Genomic DNA, 19044 nt, shown 5'->3' with positions numbered 1-19044 from the left:
AAACTAATTTCACTTTCCTATTACGTTTTTTAATGAAAAAAACTGCTAAATGATATTTGTATCATTTTAAATGGTCAACGTTTAACCGACGCATCTGTTTTTTATCTAATATTTATATATTATGAGATAAACAATAAGCGGATTTATTTGGTCTCGAAGCAAAACAAGAGCAGGCATAACTGAATTTTTATTTTTTAATTAATTTAATTTTTAAGAATATAAATAAAATCAGACTGTAGTGTTCATACATTTTATATTAATAAAGCTAAAAATGAAAAACGAAATACTGTCGCTTTCCATTGACGTCATCACCACGCGCCGCAGACAACACGCTGCACTCCAGCTGCATGTTTACAAGCTGTGTGGTTCCAGTCGACTTTAAACATGGAGAAGGGATCGTATGGTGCCAAAAAGAACAAATTCTCGAAGAGCGGTAAGTCGGACGACCCCGTGAAGAACTTCGAAGAATGGAAAAAGAAATATAACCTGACCAAAGCTCGCGTGAAGAAGCAGAGGACGCCGAAGAAGCCCGAGTGGCAGGTCGAGAGGGAGAACATCGACAGACTGGTCAGCAAGTACAAGGACATCGACGTCAAGGCCGCCATCAAGTTCTCCGATTTCCCCATTTCGAAGAAAACCCTGCTGGGCCTGCAGAGTTGTCAGTACCGCCAGCCCACAGAGATCCAGAGGCAGACCATCCACTTGGCTCTGACGGGCAAAGACGTGCTGGGTGCTGCCAAGACAGGCTCAGGGAAAACCTTAGCCTTTCTGATCCCGGTTCTGGAGTGTTTGTACCGGCACCAGTGGACCTCGGTGGACGGGCTCGGGGCACTGATCATCTCACCGACCAGGGAACTCGCCTACCAGACCTATGAGGTTCTGAGAAAGATTGGAAAGAACCACGAGTTCTCGGCCGGGCTGGTGATCGGAGGAAAAGAGCTGACAAGCGAAGCCGGAAACATCCACAGAACCAACATAGTCATCTGCACCCCCGGGAGGCTCCTCCAGCACATGGACCAGACCTCAACTTTCCACGCGTCAGATCTCCACATGCTGGTTCTGGATGAAGCTGACCGCATCCTCGACATGGGGTTCGCAGACACACTAAATGCCATCGTGGAGAACCTTCCGAGCACAAGGCAGACCTTGTTGTTCTCGGCCACGCAAACCAAGTCGGTCAAAGACCTGGCCCGCCTCAGTCTGAAAGATCCAGAGTACGTGTGGGTCCACGAGAAAGCCAAGTTCAGCACCCCGGCCACCCTGGAGCAGAGCTATATGGTGTGCGAGCTCCACCAGAAGGTCAACATGCTTTTCTCCTTCATCCGTAGTCACTTGACAAAGAAGATCATCGTCTTCTTCGCCTGCTGCAAAGAAGTCCAGTATCTGTTCAGGGCCTTCTGTCGTCTCAGGCCGGGGATCCCTCTGTTGGCGCTGTATGGAAAGCAGAAGCAGATGAAAAGAGTCGAGGTCTACAATGACTTTATACGCAAGAAAAACGCTGTTTTGTTCGCCACTGACATCGCAGCCAGAGGCCTGGACTTCCCTGGCATCCAATGGGTCCTTCAGTTCGACTGTCCAGAGGACGCCGACACCTACATCCACAGAGTGGGCCGGACCGCCCGGTACAAGGAGGGAGGCGAGGCCCTGCTGATGTTGCTGCCCTCGGAAGAGAAGGGCATGGTCGCCCAGCTGCAGGAGAAGAAGGTGCCGGTCAACAAGATTCAAGTACGTATCCTGCCTTTCAGCATGTGAAGGATCTGACCGCGATAAACTGTTGATGATGGCGTGTCGTACATTAAACACAGGGTTATTGATGACATCACAAATATAATGATGGCATTTGTAATATTTGGAACTGGTCAATAACATTTGGCCCTTTTACTGTATTTACAGTTTATGACAGTATTGCCAAAAAAACTTTTTATTTACTATTGTTTAAAACTTGCTTAAAGGAATAGTTGACCCAAAATTCACTCATTGTCTTCTCACCCTCATGTCAAACTATGGTTTTTTTGAGTAATCTGTTCTTTCTGTTTAGAGTTATAGGAAAAACAAAAGTCCATTTTAATTCCTCATATCGAGGCTTCAATAAGCCTCCTCACAGATCCGACTGCGCATGTGCGAGCGCGATGCAGGTCAAAGGTCAATGTCACTTCGGATCATAACAATGGCGGGCATTCCAGGCAGCCCAGATAAAAAAAACATCACTCGATGACTTTTGACCTTGTGATGCATGTTTATTTTGTAATATTGAAACCATTGATTTGTACGTTACTATCCAATTTACATTTCTTATAAAAACACCAAATACAATTTATAAAAAAAAGGGATATTGTTTTGCGGCCCTTTAGCAGATTCCATGCAGCCCCGCGGGCTTAGTTATAAAATTTACTTTTTAAAACACGGCTTTGTGTGTCTCATTCGAAGTGACACTAACCTCTGACCTGACCCACAATGCCATGCAGTGAGGACCAGTTGCTGAAACTAATGAGGTTTACTAGAAAATTAGTACATTTTGGGTGAATGATCACTTTAACATTGTTTGTTTATGACTTAAAAGTTTACCATCTTTTTGTCTTTTTCCTCCTCAAAATAATTTGAATGAATATTGAGAATATATTAAGTAGAAAACATTATTTTATACCTGTTTTTTTGGTTTATTTTATGAAATATTTATCAATATTTTGTTGCCATAGTTAGGTTTATTAAGATTTTGTCTTTTTTCCCTTCTCTCCCCTCTTTTGGCTTGACTGCCACGACAACTGTATATAATGCCCCCCCCCCCACACTCACTCTAATTCAATACTTTTTCCCCAGGTGAACCCAGAGAAGCTGCAGAATGTCGAACAAAAGCTTGAGGCCTTCCTCCCCCAGGATCGGGACCAGAAAGAACGTGCCCAGAGGTGTTTCGTGTCCTACCTGCGCTCCGTCCACTTGATGAAGAACAAGGAAGTGTTTGCTGTCTCTAAACTGCAGCTGCATGCTTACGCTGTCTCTCTGGGTCTGGCCGTGGCCCCAAGAGTCCGCTTCCTAAATAAAGCTGAAAAAGCTCCTATTGAGCCAAAAGAAACAAATGATTCAGATGAAGAGGACGAGGCGCTAAAGAGGTTTAAGGAACGTTTAAGAGGAGAATCCGCCCAGGAGGAGAGTTCTGAATCAGAAGATTCCACCCATGATGAGAAGGAACAAGACGACGTACCCAGGCCTCGGCTTCTGGGCAATGATGATGATGATGATGATGATGATGATGATCAAGATCTACAAGATGTAGATCTGTTTACGGTGAAAAGAAAAGATGTTTTCAACCTGGCGGAAGAGCAGCCAACTACAGGGGAGTCTGACGAGACCAAGAAGAATATTCGGAAGTTCACAAGGCTTCAGGAAGCAAAGAAAGTTCTGAAGAAGAAATTCCAGGTCAACACCAAAGTGATCTTTGATGAGGAAGGGCAGGCAGTGCAGCATTGGCCTCCTATGCAGCGTTCTGCTACTGCTCAGGTAGACCAAGAGGAGGAGGAGGAGGAGGAGACCGGCATCAACGTGGAAAAAGCCAAGGAGCGTCTCAGAATAGAAGACCAGAAGTTCGACAAGCCAGAGTACAGTCGCAGGATCAGGGCCATGCACAGAGAGAAGAGGATGAAGGCTAAAGAGGCCCGCAGGGAGGCCAGCAAGAAACCCAAACCCGAGGATGACGAGGAAGACGAAGTGATCGCCTATCTGGCCAACAACAGCAGCAGCAGCGAGGATGAGTTCGACCCCAGCAGTCTGCCTGATCCAGACAAGCCCCGCCCGTCACGCCCGGAGGAGGAAGAAGAAGAAGAAGAAGAGGAGGAGGATGAAAAGGTTCATCCAAAGACGGCCAAAAGAAACTACAGTGAGAGCAGCAGTGATGAAGAAGAGCAGGAAAGGCCTGCAGCTAAAGGGAAAAGGAGGAAGCATGATGAGGAGGACGCTGTCCTGGACACCGGTCTGTCTCTGGCTGAAGATGAGGAGCTGGTCCTGCAGCTGCTGGGAGGAAGAAGTTAGAGGAGGAAATGCAAATAATTAAATTTCAGATTGTCTGTAGACATTTATGCTTTTATTTTCATCCTATCCACTGTTTGATACCAAGAAGTCATGGAGTAGAAAGACAACGTGAAGATCCAGTTGCATCTTTTTTACACTTTCATGGACTGAGAAGAATAAATATACAGTATCTAATCAAAGTTTTGTGATAATTTACATTGTACTTTTGATCAAGATTTCCTTCTATTTCTATGTCATAAAGATCACATGATATTATCCAACTTTGTTTGTGATCATTGTGATTTTCTTTTCAAACAGAGTACTAGGTTTGATGATTCAATGTATTAAACATTTTTAATTCATTCAAACTTGTCATTGTGTTATTCCATCTATAAACCAGCATTGATAGCATCATAAATCACGACCTTTAGTGTATGTTTGTTTTAAAAAAAAAAAGACATTTCTTTGTCTTATGCAATGATTATTATGAGTCGGAATCAGAAGCCTTTATTGGAAACACAACATAGGATTATTTGTGGTTGCAGTTCGGAATATAATAATGAAATAAGATAACACATATAATAAGGAATGGAAAAATATGACTAAACATTTTTAAAACTTTTTCTTTCTGTATTTTCCTGACACTAAAATTGAGTTCGCAAAATCTCAATATATGCGTGACGTCATTTTCAGGTACATCTGTAGAAATTATTTATATTCAAAAATTGTTATATTCTTCCAAACAAAGTTAGTTTCGAATTGTAGTGAAATGCAGTTGTTGTTTTTTTTAAATGGTTGGTTAAACTTTGTAGCGTTTCCATCATACGTTATTTCTCCTGTCGCGTTCATCGTGAATGATGAATGGAAATGTCCCATGGCACCTGAACGCAACACAAGTCGAGCAGGTGAGCTGAGATTTGTCTCTCTGTGAGTTAACAAACAACTTCATTTTATGGCTTTAATGGCTTGTAGCTTTTTATTCACCAAGAAGTTAAATTTGAACTTGTTATCAAAATAACTACAATTGAACAAATGTTATTTAACTTGTTTCATTTATTTTTTAGCGACGTGCTATACGCTACATAGCAGTTCGGAGCGAGACAATGTTAATGTTAAAGAAAAACACGTTAATAAGTAGCTTTTTATATTGTTCGTTATGTTGGCACTTACTATTCTGTTTTGTTTTGGTCTTGGAATTTCGTCATTAATTTACGTCCTCTTTTATATTTATACATTTGTTTCCTTGATTCTATTTTTGTATTTATTTTGTTTATGGTTTAACAATGTCTTCCCAGTCAAAGTTTGAATGACAGCTGTCAAAATAAGAGCTAAAAAAACAAACAATTACACTTAATAATGTTGTCTTTGTATTTGTGTAAACAAATATAGTTGCAAGAAATTGGAAATGTGCACATCCAAAATTAGAAATATTTATGATGTAGAAGTATATACATTTAAAATACATGTGTTTGTATTATGCCTTGTTATGTATTTGTGTTATTTTCAAAGTGTCACATAAGCCTGTAAATTGGCTCTAAATAATTATTCATAATATATTACAGTTACAACACTTGTTCCTATATTAAATCTTAATGTTTGCATCTGTTATGAGTTCTCCGGAACCATTTTATCTGCTGACCTTACACGCACACACACACACACACACACACACACACACACACACACACACACACACACACACACACACACACACACACACACACACACATACAACATTGAGATATGATATTTCTGTTTTTTCATTAAAATATATTTCTTCTGGTCTTTGTAGGAGGAGCAAAAGAGAGAGAGTGACCAGGAAATCAAACAAACCCTCCTAATGAATACAGCTCTAGTTCAAAACGACAATGTCATCAGAGGTTCCAAAGGGGGTCTCTCCCTCCTGCCTGGTTCAGCTTGCCCCCACCACCCAAGTTCAAACGCTAGGACCTCAAACTACTGCTGCGGTCCGGGTGGTTGCAGATATCACCAACACTTCAAGAATGGTTGCAAAAGCACCCGTAGTGAAACCAGCCTTGTGCCAAATCCCCGCTGCCAAACCTACCCAGGCAAGAACTCTGGTCCTTACTGTTCCCAGGGGATCTAATCCACAGTCCGTGACAATGACCCCGCGACTGCCACAGACCACCTCCACCAATATCCAGATCCCACCAGGTTAGTAATGGGTCCGGGAAATCTACTGCTTGCATTCCCCAAAACTATGCACGTTGGGTGTTTTCCCTCCAGGTATGATGTTGGTCCGCAGTGAAGTCGGGCAGCTGATGCTGGTGTCCCAGCAGGCACTGTTGCAGGTTCAGCAGGGAACAAGATCTGGGAGCGGCCAGGCACCAAGAGTACTGGCTCCACAGGTGTGTGAAGAATATTGAAGACACAAGTGAGGCTAAATAAATGGTTATTTGTTGATCAAGATGTAAACAGTCATGTCAGAATTGTGTAAACTCTTGTAAAAGCTATGTTTGAAGAATATTTTATTTTTCACATACATTTGTGACATATTTATATTGAGTATGTGAACCCTGTTGGTTTATCAACCACCTGCAGGTAGCAACATCAAGTGCAGGACACACGAGTGAGAAGGTGACAATGATCAGAATGCCGGCTCCGCCCAGTTTGCAGCCGTCTTCCACACAAAAGACTGCCGTGGTCAAGGTACTAAGTTTCAAAGTCCTAAGTTTCTCCTCTTCCGGTCAAAAGTGATCAACAAACATTTGTATACGCAGGTGATCAGTGTTCCTCCGAAGAGTGCTGGTGGACCTCCGGGGGTTCATGTCAGCTCTGGGGGAGGCCAGAGTGGCCCTCAGAAAGTCCTGAGTGTTCCTCCTAAGGCCCAGAGCATCCCTGGTAGTGTTCCAACTGGAGTCCACACCACCTCCACCAAACTCCAGTCAGGCTTCACCAACACCAAGATCACACCGACAGCTACGTTTAGCCAAGTATGTTCCTTAGTGTCCTTTAATGCTGACGTAAAAAAAAATCATGTAGTGAAAGTATATTTAGAGTATTTATAGTGGTTTGGGGTAATGAACTTTCATTTATTTGAACTATAGCTACAGAAACTCAGATTAAGATCATGGTTAAAATATTTTTTAGAAGCATTCATTATGTTGGTTCATGAGTCTCTCCTTATCAGTGGACATTTTAACATGTGTAATTAACAAGTTTTCAATCTTGCAAATTGTATCACCTTCTTATTTCCAGGAGACTCTAGACAGTGTTAAGAAGTGCAAGAACTTTCTGGTGACGCTCATGAAGCTGGCCTCCAGCGACTCCAAGTCAGCTGACCTGGCCAGGAACGTGAGAGGACTAGTGCACAAGCTACTGGTCGGTTTCCACCATTTACATCCATAGGCTGTTTCTTTGTCAAAGTCTTAAAATGACCTATATTCTGAGAATTTCTTTTACTTTCTTTACATCTTTCAATGACGTGTGACCTGTTTCCCCTCAGGAGGGAAAGCTAGAAGCAGAGGAGTTCACTGAAGAGCTCTATAAAGAGTTAAACACCACACCACAGCCATGCCTGGTACCTTTTCTAAAGGTGAGAAGTTCTTCTCTCCTTCAAGCCTAAACACAGATTTCTCTTCATTCATTTGCCACTGATGCCTTATGCTCAGTCCTGAACGAATGAAGTGATAATGAAGTGTGACTCTGATCCACAGAAAAGTCTCCCTGCGGTCAGAATCCTAACATCGGACCCTCAGTCATTCATCCAACAAGCAGCATCCCAAACCACAACCGTCAAGCAGCCCAGCACGGATGCAGCCCAGACCCCCGGCACGAGTGTCCAGGTTTGTCCAACTACTGTCAGGGTTTCAAAGTTAATATTTGGACACTTGTTTTTATTTTACAAATGTACGTAGGTTCTTCAAAAGCAAGTTGGAGTGACTCAAAGACCCACACAGACCAGGACCGTTGTCTACAAAAACAGTCTGTGTTCCACAGCCAAAGTGCCCATGCTCCAGTCAGCCAATCAGTTCACAGGTGGTCGTCTTTCATTGTGTCCAACTCATGGCCAAAAAAACATAGTTTTTTTATTCATTTATTCATTTTCTAATACATATTAAAGAGCTCCTGTCCCAGCTGCTTAGGGTAAGAGGCAGCGGACACTCTGAACAGTTCACCAGCCTGTCAAAGGGCCACTATCAGACTAATAACCATTCATGGAAAAACTCACATCTACAGACAATTTATAATCCTCAATAAACGTCTGCGTGTTTTTGTACCAACGGGTGTGTAATTATTAAACCACCAAACTACCTATTATAGGTAGTACCTACTACCACCTATTTTCTTTTATTTTAAATCTAAACATATCTATTTTTTCTGTGATTGAATATCAAATAAGACCAAGAAATATGGCATCGGCTAGAGAGCTGCTATTTATGTTAAAATTAGAAAGTATATAAATAGATTAGAACAGTAACTCACATCATTGTTGTCTCCCAGTACACACAGAAAACTTTTTAAAAAAAACGTACAAAGCTGGTAACAAACATTGGAAGTGCAATGTTGGATTAATAAAAAGAAAAGTGGGAGGTTGCTTTTTACTAACGTCTACTTTGACCCGAAACTGTGGTGTATCTTCTGTATGTGAAACAAGTTGGTCTCCAAGTGATGCTTTTGTATTATTTATTTTTATTTAAGGGACTTTTCCAGTGAGGCCATTGACCAGTCACGGTGCTCTGCAGCCAACTCGATTCACATTCAAGGATAGTTCAGCATCTTACAAGTAGGTTCGGTCTGTCATCCTGTCCACACTCTGGTCCTCAAACTGAGATTTGTTCGTGTCGCACAGGGAAGATGATGACATCAACGATGTCGCCTCCATGGCCGGAGTCAACCTGGGAGAGGAGAACGCTCGGATCCTGACGGGCAACAAGGTGGGCTCTGTGGTGCGCTCATGCCAGGACCAGCCCTTTCTTAACCCGAGCGCCGGGCTCGGACGGATGTTGCAAATCGGTACGAGTGAGCAGAAAGTGCTGAGATTAAATCTTTAAAATTGCAGAGACCAAGAATTATATTTTTATTGTAGGGCGACAGAAGGAAGTGAATGAGGTAAATCCTGAAGTGGTGTCACTGATTTCTCATGCAACTCAAGAGTACCTGACACGTCTGCTGGAAAAGGTCACAATGGTGGCTCAGCACCGCAAGGTTGCAATGAAGGTAGACTTATACTTCACTTTTTTTTCAAATGTAAAATATTATCTTGACTAGTTTGTAAACAGATGAAGCTATTTCTTCCCTCCGCACTCATAAAGAGTGTGTTCTTGGGCATTTATTTATGTTATATTTATACCAGCACCTCTCATAAATCTCAGGTGGAAAATGGTGCGTTAATCCACCTCAGCATTACGATAGGTTTAGTCAAGGGTCTCAAACTCAAAAGCCTCGAGGGGCGACCACTGGTCAATTCTTTTTGAGACTGGGGGGGTCTTTCAGCTGTTTTTCTACACATGTTTGATAAAATATGAATTGACCATTTTTATCTAATTTTACGTGTTGTTACATTTTTCAGAAATCCGTGTCACTGCATCTATATTATTTAAGGTTTTATAAATGAGATCAAGCATTTGATGTGATGATTTTTACTCCTTCGCTCTTGGCCCACGGGCCACAAATTTAAAGTTGTAAAAAATAAGAGAGAAAAAAGCAAAACTCTCTTGTTCATTTAAAAAGTATAGAAATAGAAACCTTGCACTTTGTCCTGACCTGGCCTGTAGCTTTTCATTAATAAAACATGTCTTATATTATTTTACTCTCTCAGCTAAAGAGATTAATGTTATATTCAATACAACACTCGGGGCTATGTATTCAAAACTATCAACTTAATGTTCAGTGGATTCTTTCATTTTACCCTGAAGGACGACCCATGGCACGTCAAGGTGAGCGATGTTCGCTCACAACTGCGTTTCCTGGAGGAGGTGGAGACTTTGAAGAAGAGGAGGATGGAGGAGGAAGAAAAGGAGACACTGCTGCGTTTGGCTCGGGTGAGGACGTGACAATGTAAACCTCAACTGACCCACTAGTTAACCCATAATCACCTCTTTTGATATGCTATTTGTGTTTTTTCTTTGTTTTAAGAGTCGTTCAAACTTGGTTGATCCACTGCATCAGCAGCAGCTCAAACAGCGAGCCAAAGAGGTTTGGTTTTTCTCTTTCTCAGATGAATGTTGGCGTGTGTCTCTGATGTTCAAATGGGAGTAGAAATGTTTTTAACTTGAGCTCTGAGTGGTCATGTATCTTGTTGAAGGATAAGTAACGCGTCTTCCAGCACTTGCCTAATATGTAGCAGCAATTTTCAAATTATTGTAGCAAAGATATTTTGGTTGCAGCTGTTAAAACATCTGGTGTTTAAAAAAAAAGAAGAAAAGTGGTTTAAAATATTTGCTATTTTGGTTCTATTGCAAACTAAGGAGAATGTGGTATATAAATTCAAAGTGTTGGTTCTGTGGTGATTAAAAATACCTCCATCTACATCCAGAAAGTGTAACAAATACTGCCATAGTTGGTGAACCACTGGAAATGTTGGAGGTGGATCCACAGGTCTGTAGCATTTTAAATGGCTTGAATGTTTTTTTCTAACACAGCTTCAGCAGCTAGAGCAGGCTCAGCTGCAGAAACGAGAAGCTAACAACACGGCTCTGGCTGCCATTGGACCGAGGAAGAAGAGGTCGCTGACAGATGCCAATCAGGTAAGATCAAACTAACTTCATCGATGCCCTACAACATACGTGTCAAACTCGTCCAGCCCGACAAATCATGTTATGTCGCTGGATGGTTGTCTTGAATGGATGATATAGTGATTAATAAAATGTCAGTGTCTGAGATAAGATAAGGGATGGAGATGATGGATGTGAGGAAAACTAGGTATGGTTTGCTAAAGGTCAAACTCATAAATAATTACAGAAAAATTGATCTTCAAGGAATTAAACAATATCAAAATCCGACTCCTAGGTCCTGTAATGTAAATTTAAAATAATTATTGCTTATATTTTTGACAAGATTGTTTTACGTGAGGAGCCAATGTTGCTCAAAAAACAAAAACAATCTCCTGGGAGTTGAATGTTCTGTGTAACAGGTGTAGTTGCTGATGACTTGAAACGTGAGATGTCAAATGACTTCTCACTATTTGCAAAAATCATTAATGCATGAATCTCCAGATGGTGGCTTATTATTGATAACATACTGAGGACAGCACATCCTGGAAGGCTCTGAGATAAAAAATAAAAAAATAAATAAATGAAAGAAGCCTTAAGATGAGACAGGAGTTGGTTTAGTTGATAGAGACTTTTAATTCTCAGTGTGTTTTATGGGGTGGCTGCAGGCTGTTGGATTAAAGAGAAGGGTGCTCTGCTACTTCAACGCATTTTCCTTTGAACTTGTTCTCCCAGCAGATCCCGCTGCATCAAACCCCTATTTTCCCCTCGCTGCCACAGGGCCGCCTGTCACTTTAGTGGGGCTACACCTGTCAGAACACAGGAACACTTTGATAAGATTCTTTTGAGGTTGTCGAAGCTTCAAGAGAGTAAACCCCCACCCCATCATATTTACATTTCAGTAGATGAAAGGAACGCCAGTTTACTTATGTTGTCATAAAAATCTCTGCAAATACATTTTTGTCATGTTCAGGTTGATAGTTTTTCCTTTCACTGCATACATTTGATCCACTCAAATACAACTGTGAGGCCCTTGGCGGGTGTGTTCACTGTAACACTGCTTTTCTAGTTCGTATTTTTAATCCGTATTTTGTACGATCAAAGGTCACGGTTTCGATGTTAGAAGTGTTTGGAATAAATATGTAAAATGTTTTTGTTCTGCTACATGATATTGAATGTTTTTCTGTGTATGAGTTTTTTGCTGTTTGTGCGCAGGTGTCTCTGCTGCCCCGGCAGTTCGTCCAGAGAGTGACCCGGGTGGTTCTCAGGGACTTGCTGGTGTGCATGGAGCAGGATCCGTTCCTGCGACACTCGCTCAGGCTCTACAAAGCCATGCTGTAACTCACACCAAATGGTGTAACACCTTCAGGACTGTGCATCAGTCAGTCGCTTGTTTAATTAAGTTAAAATTTAATTTATCACTCTTTTGGTATAAATGTTTGAATGAGGCTGGATACGTTAAACGTGTTGCCTTTGGTTTCAAGTGCCTCAATTTTGTTTGCCAATTAAACACATATCAGTAACAAATACATGCATTTCCTGTTCATTTTTCCAATATTTATAAAGAATTGCTTTAGTGTTTAACCTGATGAAGGACTTGTGTCTGCATCATATTTAAATAAAATAATATTAATTGTAGTTGAGATTTTTACATTTTCATGCATTTAAATCGTATTTAATATTTATTTATCATATTAATTTTTTTGTTATAATATATAATTTATGGTTTATATAACAATAAAGTGTCTATTACAGAATTTAAATTCACAATTAACATGCAAATATTCACCGCTGACTGTTAATTTTTGTGTTGCAATTAAACTTCTGACCGCTTGATGGCAGCAGTCTACGTCCACAGCAACTCAGGGAATAATAAATCTGCCAGATCCTGAATGAGGACGAGAGGATGCAGTTGTCCAGCAGCTTTAAAAGGGGATCTATGGACATATTTTGGTTTCAAAACAAAATTCTGCAACACCAGAGTCCAAGTCCAAGTACTCGGACAATACTACCAATGCAGTATCGCACTATAAGGTATTGTTACCCCAGAATCGTACGATTCTTTCCCCCCCGACCCCTGTTTTATTATCGCAAGAAAATAAAATAATTAAGTGTTTTTAATTCTCCATGCTTTTATTTTGATAGCAATGGTTTGTCTTTCACTGAACTGCTGGTTGAGTCTTTGTCTCTGTACAACTCTCATGAAACAGTCTTTTCCAGCTCTTCCTTCTTGAGCTGTGCAACATTTCTCTGGTTCTGTCTCCTCTTGTTCTCTCTTCGTAGAAGGTATTCCATGAACTGAGAGGAGTCCACGCCTCCGCCACAAGAAGCTGTGATGCAGAATCCTCTCTGCTGCAGTCGCTCCAACACCTGACATGACAACGAGCAACACCCTTAGCTGCTGACGCTTGTAAATCTCAAGGGAAGAAAAGAGCTTCACCTGCACAGAGTTCAGAGGGCTGTAGTTGTTGAGGGGAAACTGGGTGACGTGCGTCTCGCACTTCCACTCCACGGAGCTCTGAGAGTTGCATATGACTTCTCGGACCTCCGGGAACACCTCCTGGATCCAGGACCGGAGGCCGCTCAGACTGATTCTCTCGCCTTGCTCCGGAGCCACGTGGACCAGCAGACATTCCCACTCGTGACACACCTGGTCCTGCTCAGTCTTCCAGAGTTTGAGTTGATCCAGAAGAGTCTCGAGTTGAAAGAAAGAGGCCTCCTCACGAAGCAGCCAGTACTCCTGCAAACACATCGTAGAGAGAAAGACGGTCCGGAAGTGTAGAAGTCATTAATCATCTCAACAGTGAGTCCTCCTCAAGCTACTGTGGTAGAAGATCTAGACGTATTGCTGTAAAGACCTGGGCTCTATGCACCATGAACCCGGTAAAATTGCAATAGCGGCAAAAAACAAAACGTTAAATGCATTAAAAATACATCTCGCCGAAATGCTGATTCAGCAGGAGCCCTCGGCTGGTTTCTCTCAAGATCGTGCAATATAGAGTTTGTGTCTTACTCATTTTCGCTGGTGATTTTTGAGTAAACCTGACATGAACAAGTGGTACACGCTTATATAACTTTGGAGAAAATGCCTGCCTTGGTCTTATCTAAAAATAAAACACCTTTTAGACAGTAATGATCAATTCAACAGATTATTTTGCTCTCTTTCTGTGTGTCCACTGACAAATCCAGTTTTCTCTTTTGGTCATTGACGTGTTACCGTATACACACTCACTTTAAAATCATCCGGTAGCAAAAGTTTAGAGGTCCGTAGGAAGTTGAGTATGTATCGGAACATGGGGCCATCGCGATCGATGAAGTAGTGCTGCTTCAGACTGTCCAACACGATGGGTTCGGAGCCGTCGAACAGTCTACTGATCCTGTACATTAAAACAAAACCAGAGGATGCTTGTTGAGTGCAAACAAAAGAACAAATGCAAGTAAAAAGAATAGGATGCAAAGGAAAAAGGATACAGAGATTAAAATCGAATAGAATAACATCATCCTTTCACTTCACTCCTGTCCCCAAATTCAGAATTATACAGTCTTATAACACGAGGAATTAATGAGTCCCTGAGTCTATTAGTGTTGCATTTGTTACTTTAAATCCCAAAGACAATTATTCTCAATTTCTACTTTGTTCTTTTTTTGTATAGCTTTAAAATAACAAGGTCTTTATGCTTGTCATTGTCTTTTCTATAGTTGATATTGTCTCACCGTGACCCCGGGTACTGGGTGAGCGTGGACAAGCTGCTGGTGTACATGTGTCCTCCTACGTCGATGTGCACGGGCGCGTTGGTTTTGGTCAGCTGTGCGTGGCTGGGGATGCCGGCGGTGTCCAGCGGGGACGCGGAGGGCTGCTGCTGTCCCAGCGACCTGAGAGAGCTGTCCTGCGAAAACCAAATAATGTGAAACAAGATTAACTGTAGCAGCAGGTGAGATAACGAAGACTTTTTCCTCACTCCTGCAACTGTTCAGTCGGACAAGCATGTCTTAAGAAAAGACTCATTCAGTCAATCTATGACTGGAGTTTGAAACTTGATCTCAAAAGGGGCCAAAATCTTTCTGCAGGGCCGAACAAAATGTGAACTTGGGTTAAATGAGTATTATTTTCATAGTCTTTCATTCTTAATCTTAATTCTTTCTGTACTTGATTGATTCATAAGCTCTCAACAAATGTTTTCCAAGGAAACACTAATAACTTAATAGAATAGAATAGAATAGAAAACGTTTATTCAACCCCAGAGGGGAAACACACTTTTACAACAGCACAATGAAAATAAAGTGCAAGGAAAAAAAGAAATAATAAAAGAGATAATACAATAAAATAAAACGATCTTAAAAATATACAAATTATTTACAATATTAGAAAATTAACACTATTAACAGAATAAAATTAAATAAAATTAAGTTAAGTACATTTTCAATGTTTGGTTAATATCAATCCAAACTTTTTCTATCCTTATTACTTTTGGATGTGAAAGTTGTCCATGTCCCGAAAATCCTATTTTTCAATTTACTTTTTTTTTTTTTGTTTTAATTCATTTTACCAACACCGTGCAAAAAGGGCTTCCATGACGCACTTTTTTCCTTAATATTTTTTATTTATACTCACTTTAATATTTAGGGCCGTAAAACTAACAAGTCCTTAAACAAAAGTCAAAATTACAGTTACATGAGAAACTAAAAATAAATACGTAATAAAAGTAAGTAAGTATTTTTTATTTGTATAGCGCTTTTCCAGACCGGGGTCACAAGGGTTAGTTCCTAAACACTATTACTTTACTTTATATTCTATTCATTTTTTGCTTGTTTTATTATTTCATTATTATATTGTCATAAAAAAAAGCTATATCTTGTGTTTATAATACTGACAAAAGTTTTTGAATCCAAAGGGGCCAAAAGTTTGCTCCTGGGCAGAACTTTGCTCTGGTCCTGCTGTAACACTTTTCTTGTGTGTTTTGTAGAATTAAAGTACACATGTATGTACTTATGTACACATGTGAGATTCAACATGTGCTCCATCAGTGTTCTTGCCTGTAAAGCCTCCTTCGACTCCCTCTCCTCCTCCTCCTCCTCCTCCTCCTCTGTACCGTAGCGCCCACGTGTCCTCTTGTAGACCGGACCTCCTCCCGTGTCCTCGGCCAGTCTCCTCCGGGTCCCCGCTGTGTGACCCCTCTTAGGTTTCCCCCTCAGCGTCACGTGACCCGGCAGTGGAGCCGTTTCCCTGGCAACGCCCGGCGTCGCCGGCCCGGTGCCCACGATGCTGTTGAGCGTCGCTATGGAAACGGCGCCGATGCAGTGGTTGGTGTAGGTCTTGGACAGGTGCGCGGCGCGCGACAGCATCTGCATCCGCGTGCCCAGCAGGTTCTTGCCGATGGCCTTGTTCTCGAACCACGTGACCTCGCTCGCGCCGCCGCAGCGCTCGCGCGGCCGCTGGAAGAAGGCGCCGCACAGCGGGTTCCGCTTGGACGCGAACTTGAGGAAGCTTGTGTAGGGACACAGCCCGGTGCCGGTCTCGTACATCCGCGGGAGAGTCTCGTCGTCCCGGTCTCGCCTCCGGGTCCAGGACTTGCAGTGGTGGGGCCCCAGGGCCTTGAAGTACACGAACTTCCGGCCGTCCGCGTCCACGGCGTGTCCGAACGAGTCCTCCTCCAGCTCGCGCTGGTTCTCGCGCCCGCGCGTGCAGAAGTACATGCACGTCTCGAACCACACTTTGTTGAGGAGCCCGAACGGGGTGTCGGTGTCGAACACCGGGGACTCGTAGAGTCTCCGCAGGTCGCCGCGCGTGATGGCTTGTTTCTGGACCACCGGGCCCGCGCCCGCCTCCTCCAGGCGCCGGATGACGGCGGCGAGCGTCAGGTTCGCGCCGCGCAGCTCCGGGTCTTTGGTGAGGTCCAGGGTTCGCGAGTGAGGGGGCTCGTTCAGGTACCGGTTGAGGGAGCTCCGGATGCTGATGAGCGAGGACTTGCTGTAGAGCTGGCCGCTCTTGGAGCGCGCCTCCGAGTAGAAGGCGCGCAGGAGCGCACAGAGCGCGTCCTTGTCAAGAGTTTCAAAGTCCGGACTTTGCGCGTGCTCGCTCAGGTACTCTCGGAAGATCCGGACCGCGTAGCGGGTGGCGAGGCGCGTGTTCTCGCTCAGTCGGTTCCGGTCCGAGCGGGGAAGTTCCCCCTCCAGGTGAACCGGACTCCTGTCGCCCCCTTCCTCCTCCTCCTCCTCCTCCTGCTCCTCCTCCTCCTCCTCCTCCCGGTCCATACTCCGCATAACGACCGCATCATTCTCCGTGCAACACTCCTCTCCGGTGATCTTCACCTCCCGGATCTCAAAGTCCTCCTCCTCGCCCTGGCTCTGGTCCCGACAGCTCATCATCTCCCGCTGATCCGCGGCTCCTCTGGCAGGAGTTCTCGCCATATTGCGGGTCTGTGAAGCAGTCCTCCGGCAATGCGCATGCGCTATATTGGACCGCAGCACCGACTGTCTTTTTGTGTTTTTTTTAGTGACCTTCAGCTGTGCACGCACTTTTTAAAAGATGGAGAGAGAGCGAGCTCAGATAGAGCGACGGTTGTTGAGACTGAAATATTTGAGAGATGACGCCAATGTTGTTGTTGTACATGCTGCTCAAACTTTGATTGATAGGTAGAACTTTATTGATCCCTCAGGAGGTCTCCTTCGGGAAATAGTTTTTTTCCAATTAGCCACAGCAAATACAACGTTTTTTTCATAAAATAAATAAATAAAATAAAATAAGAACAAGAACAAAGAGAAATAAAGAGAAAGAACAAGATGATACAATCTAAGTGTAAAGATAAAGAACATAGATCGAAGAAAAAATAACAAAGACAAAGGATACAAAGACTAACATAGAATAGAACATCATGATACTTTTACTCCACTCCTGCCCCCGAACTCAGAATTAAACAGCCTAATAGCACAAGGAGTGAATGAGTCCTTGAGTCTATTAGTGTTGCACCTGGGAAGGAGCATTGGTGCTTCATCTGCTTCTCTGCTCACTGATGACAGTGTTCAGAGGATGACTGTCATCATCCATGATGGACAGTAGTTTGTTCAATGATCTCCTCTCAGCAACTGTCACCAGTGAGTCCAGCTTCATTCCAACCACAGAGCCAGCCCTCCTGATCAACCTGTCCAACCTGTTGACACTCCTCTTGGACACATTTCCACCCCAACACACCACAGCATAGAACAGGACACTGGCCACCACAGACTGGTAGAACATGCAGAGGAGCTTCCTGCAGATGTTAAATGATCGAAGCCTCCTCAGAAAGTACAGTCTGCTCTGAACTTTCTTATATACATGATCTGTGTTGCAGGACCAGTCCAGTTTACGGTCAATCAGAGCCACACACCGAGGTACTTATAGTTGTCAACTATCTCCACCTCGTCGCCTCTGATGGACACTGGACGTGGCTTTGTCCTGGACCTCCTGAAGTCCAAGACCAGCTCCTTGGTCTTCCAAGTCCAATTAAAAACTTAAAGTTTTACAGTTAAAGACTTAAACAGACATTAATTATTCTAGAATGTATATATATATATATATATATATATATATATATATATATATATATATATATATACATACATATACATACATATACATTCTAGAACTGTATGTTTCAATCTTATTTATTCCTTTACACCTGTTTCAGCAAAACATTTTTAGACAATCACTTTGAGTAACACACATTTTTGTATACAGCATAAAATGTACAATAAAAAACAAATCGAATTTTCAACAACATTCAGACATTTTCAGCTGCGGCCAATTTTCCACGATTAACCTGAAGTCATGCACAAGTTTTGTCTTACTAATCATACACATGCAATTGTATGAATACACTGAATAACTTTGGCCTTTGTGGTCCGATCCCTTCACTTATACCTTTGACCAGACGGATGTATTTATGGTGAACAGTGTCGTTGAAGTATTATAAGAGAGTGTGAGTGTGACCCACTTTCTCCTATGAAACTTTCCCCACAAAACCTTGTGTAACATTTCCACACATTCTATACTTTATAATTCAGTTGCAGTGTATTTTTCTTACATCAACACAGAAGTGTTAAAGAGCATTTTGACAAAATGTCAAATCTTATGTTTAAATCATCAAAATAATCTACTTTAAACATATTAGGGAAGCACATATGTGTCTGCTCCTGACTTCTGAGGTCTTTCCTAGTTTACCATTGGTACGATGTTTATTTATTCGTTGTAATACAACTTCAGGAAACAGTTGAAGTACTTGAGAAAAAGTGCTGCTCACATATGAACTGAAAAAAAACATTAGAGTAACCTTGTTCTTTAATGTCTGGTGCAACTAAAGGTTAATTTGTTTGGATAAATATAATGATAAGA

General features: G+C 42.3%; 3 protein-coding genes across 3 annotated transcripts; 2 read left to right on the top strand and 1 right to left on the bottom strand.

The window, feature by feature from the left end:
- Positions 1-336: 336 nt before the first annotated feature.
- Positions 337-4364, top strand: ddx10 (DEAD (Asp-Glu-Ala-Asp) box polypeptide 10). The gene is made up of 2 exons (XM_087783842.1): positions 337-1725; positions 2818-4364. The coding sequence occupies exons 1-2, from the start codon at positions 385-387 to the stop codon at positions 4021-4023; spliced, it is 2547 nt and encodes an 848-aa protein (XP_087639968.1). The 5' UTR covers positions 337-384; the 3' UTR covers positions 4024-4364.
- Positions 4365-5834: 1470 nt separating this feature from the next.
- LOC148085771 (transcription initiation factor TFIID subunit 4-like) lies at positions 5835-12054 on the top strand. Its single transcript, XM_087782954.1, has 15 exons — positions 5835-6177; positions 6250-6375; positions 6569-6672; positions 6744-6956; positions 7222-7344; positions 7469-7558; positions 7680-7808; positions 7881-8001; positions 8665-8749; positions 8816-8979; positions 9053-9183; positions 9882-10007; positions 10102-10161; positions 10608-10712; positions 11892-12054. The coding sequence occupies exons 1-15, from the start codon at positions 5871-5873 to the stop codon at positions 12015-12017; spliced, it is 2010 nt and encodes a 669-aa protein (XP_087639080.1). The 5' UTR covers positions 5835-5870; the 3' UTR covers positions 12018-12054.
- A 736-nt stretch (positions 12055-12790) lies between these two features.
- On the bottom strand, positions 12791-17544 carry LOC148085770 (uncharacterized). Its single transcript, XM_087782760.1, has 5 exons — positions 15711-17544; positions 14391-14563; positions 13909-14053; positions 13117-13416; positions 12791-13046 (listed from the first exon to the last, which is right to left on the bottom strand). Exons 1-5 carry the CDS (start codon positions 17082-17084, stop codon positions 12876-12878), a joined length of 2163 nt encoding a protein of 720 aa, XP_087638886.1. The 5' UTR covers positions 17085-17544; the 3' UTR covers positions 12791-12875.
- Positions 17545-19044: the final 1500 nt, after the last annotated feature.

The sequence above is a fragment of the Callionymus lyra genome, chromosome 2 (genome assembly GCF_982586985.1).
Source record: "Callionymus lyra chromosome 2, fCalLyr1.hap1.1, whole genome shotgun sequence".
Classification (NCBI taxonomy): domain Eukaryota; kingdom Metazoa; phylum Chordata; class Actinopteri; order Syngnathiformes; family Callionymidae; genus Callionymus; species Callionymus lyra.
Note: the sequence above shows the minus strand (reverse complement) of the source record. Positions and strands in the feature narration are given on the sequence as shown.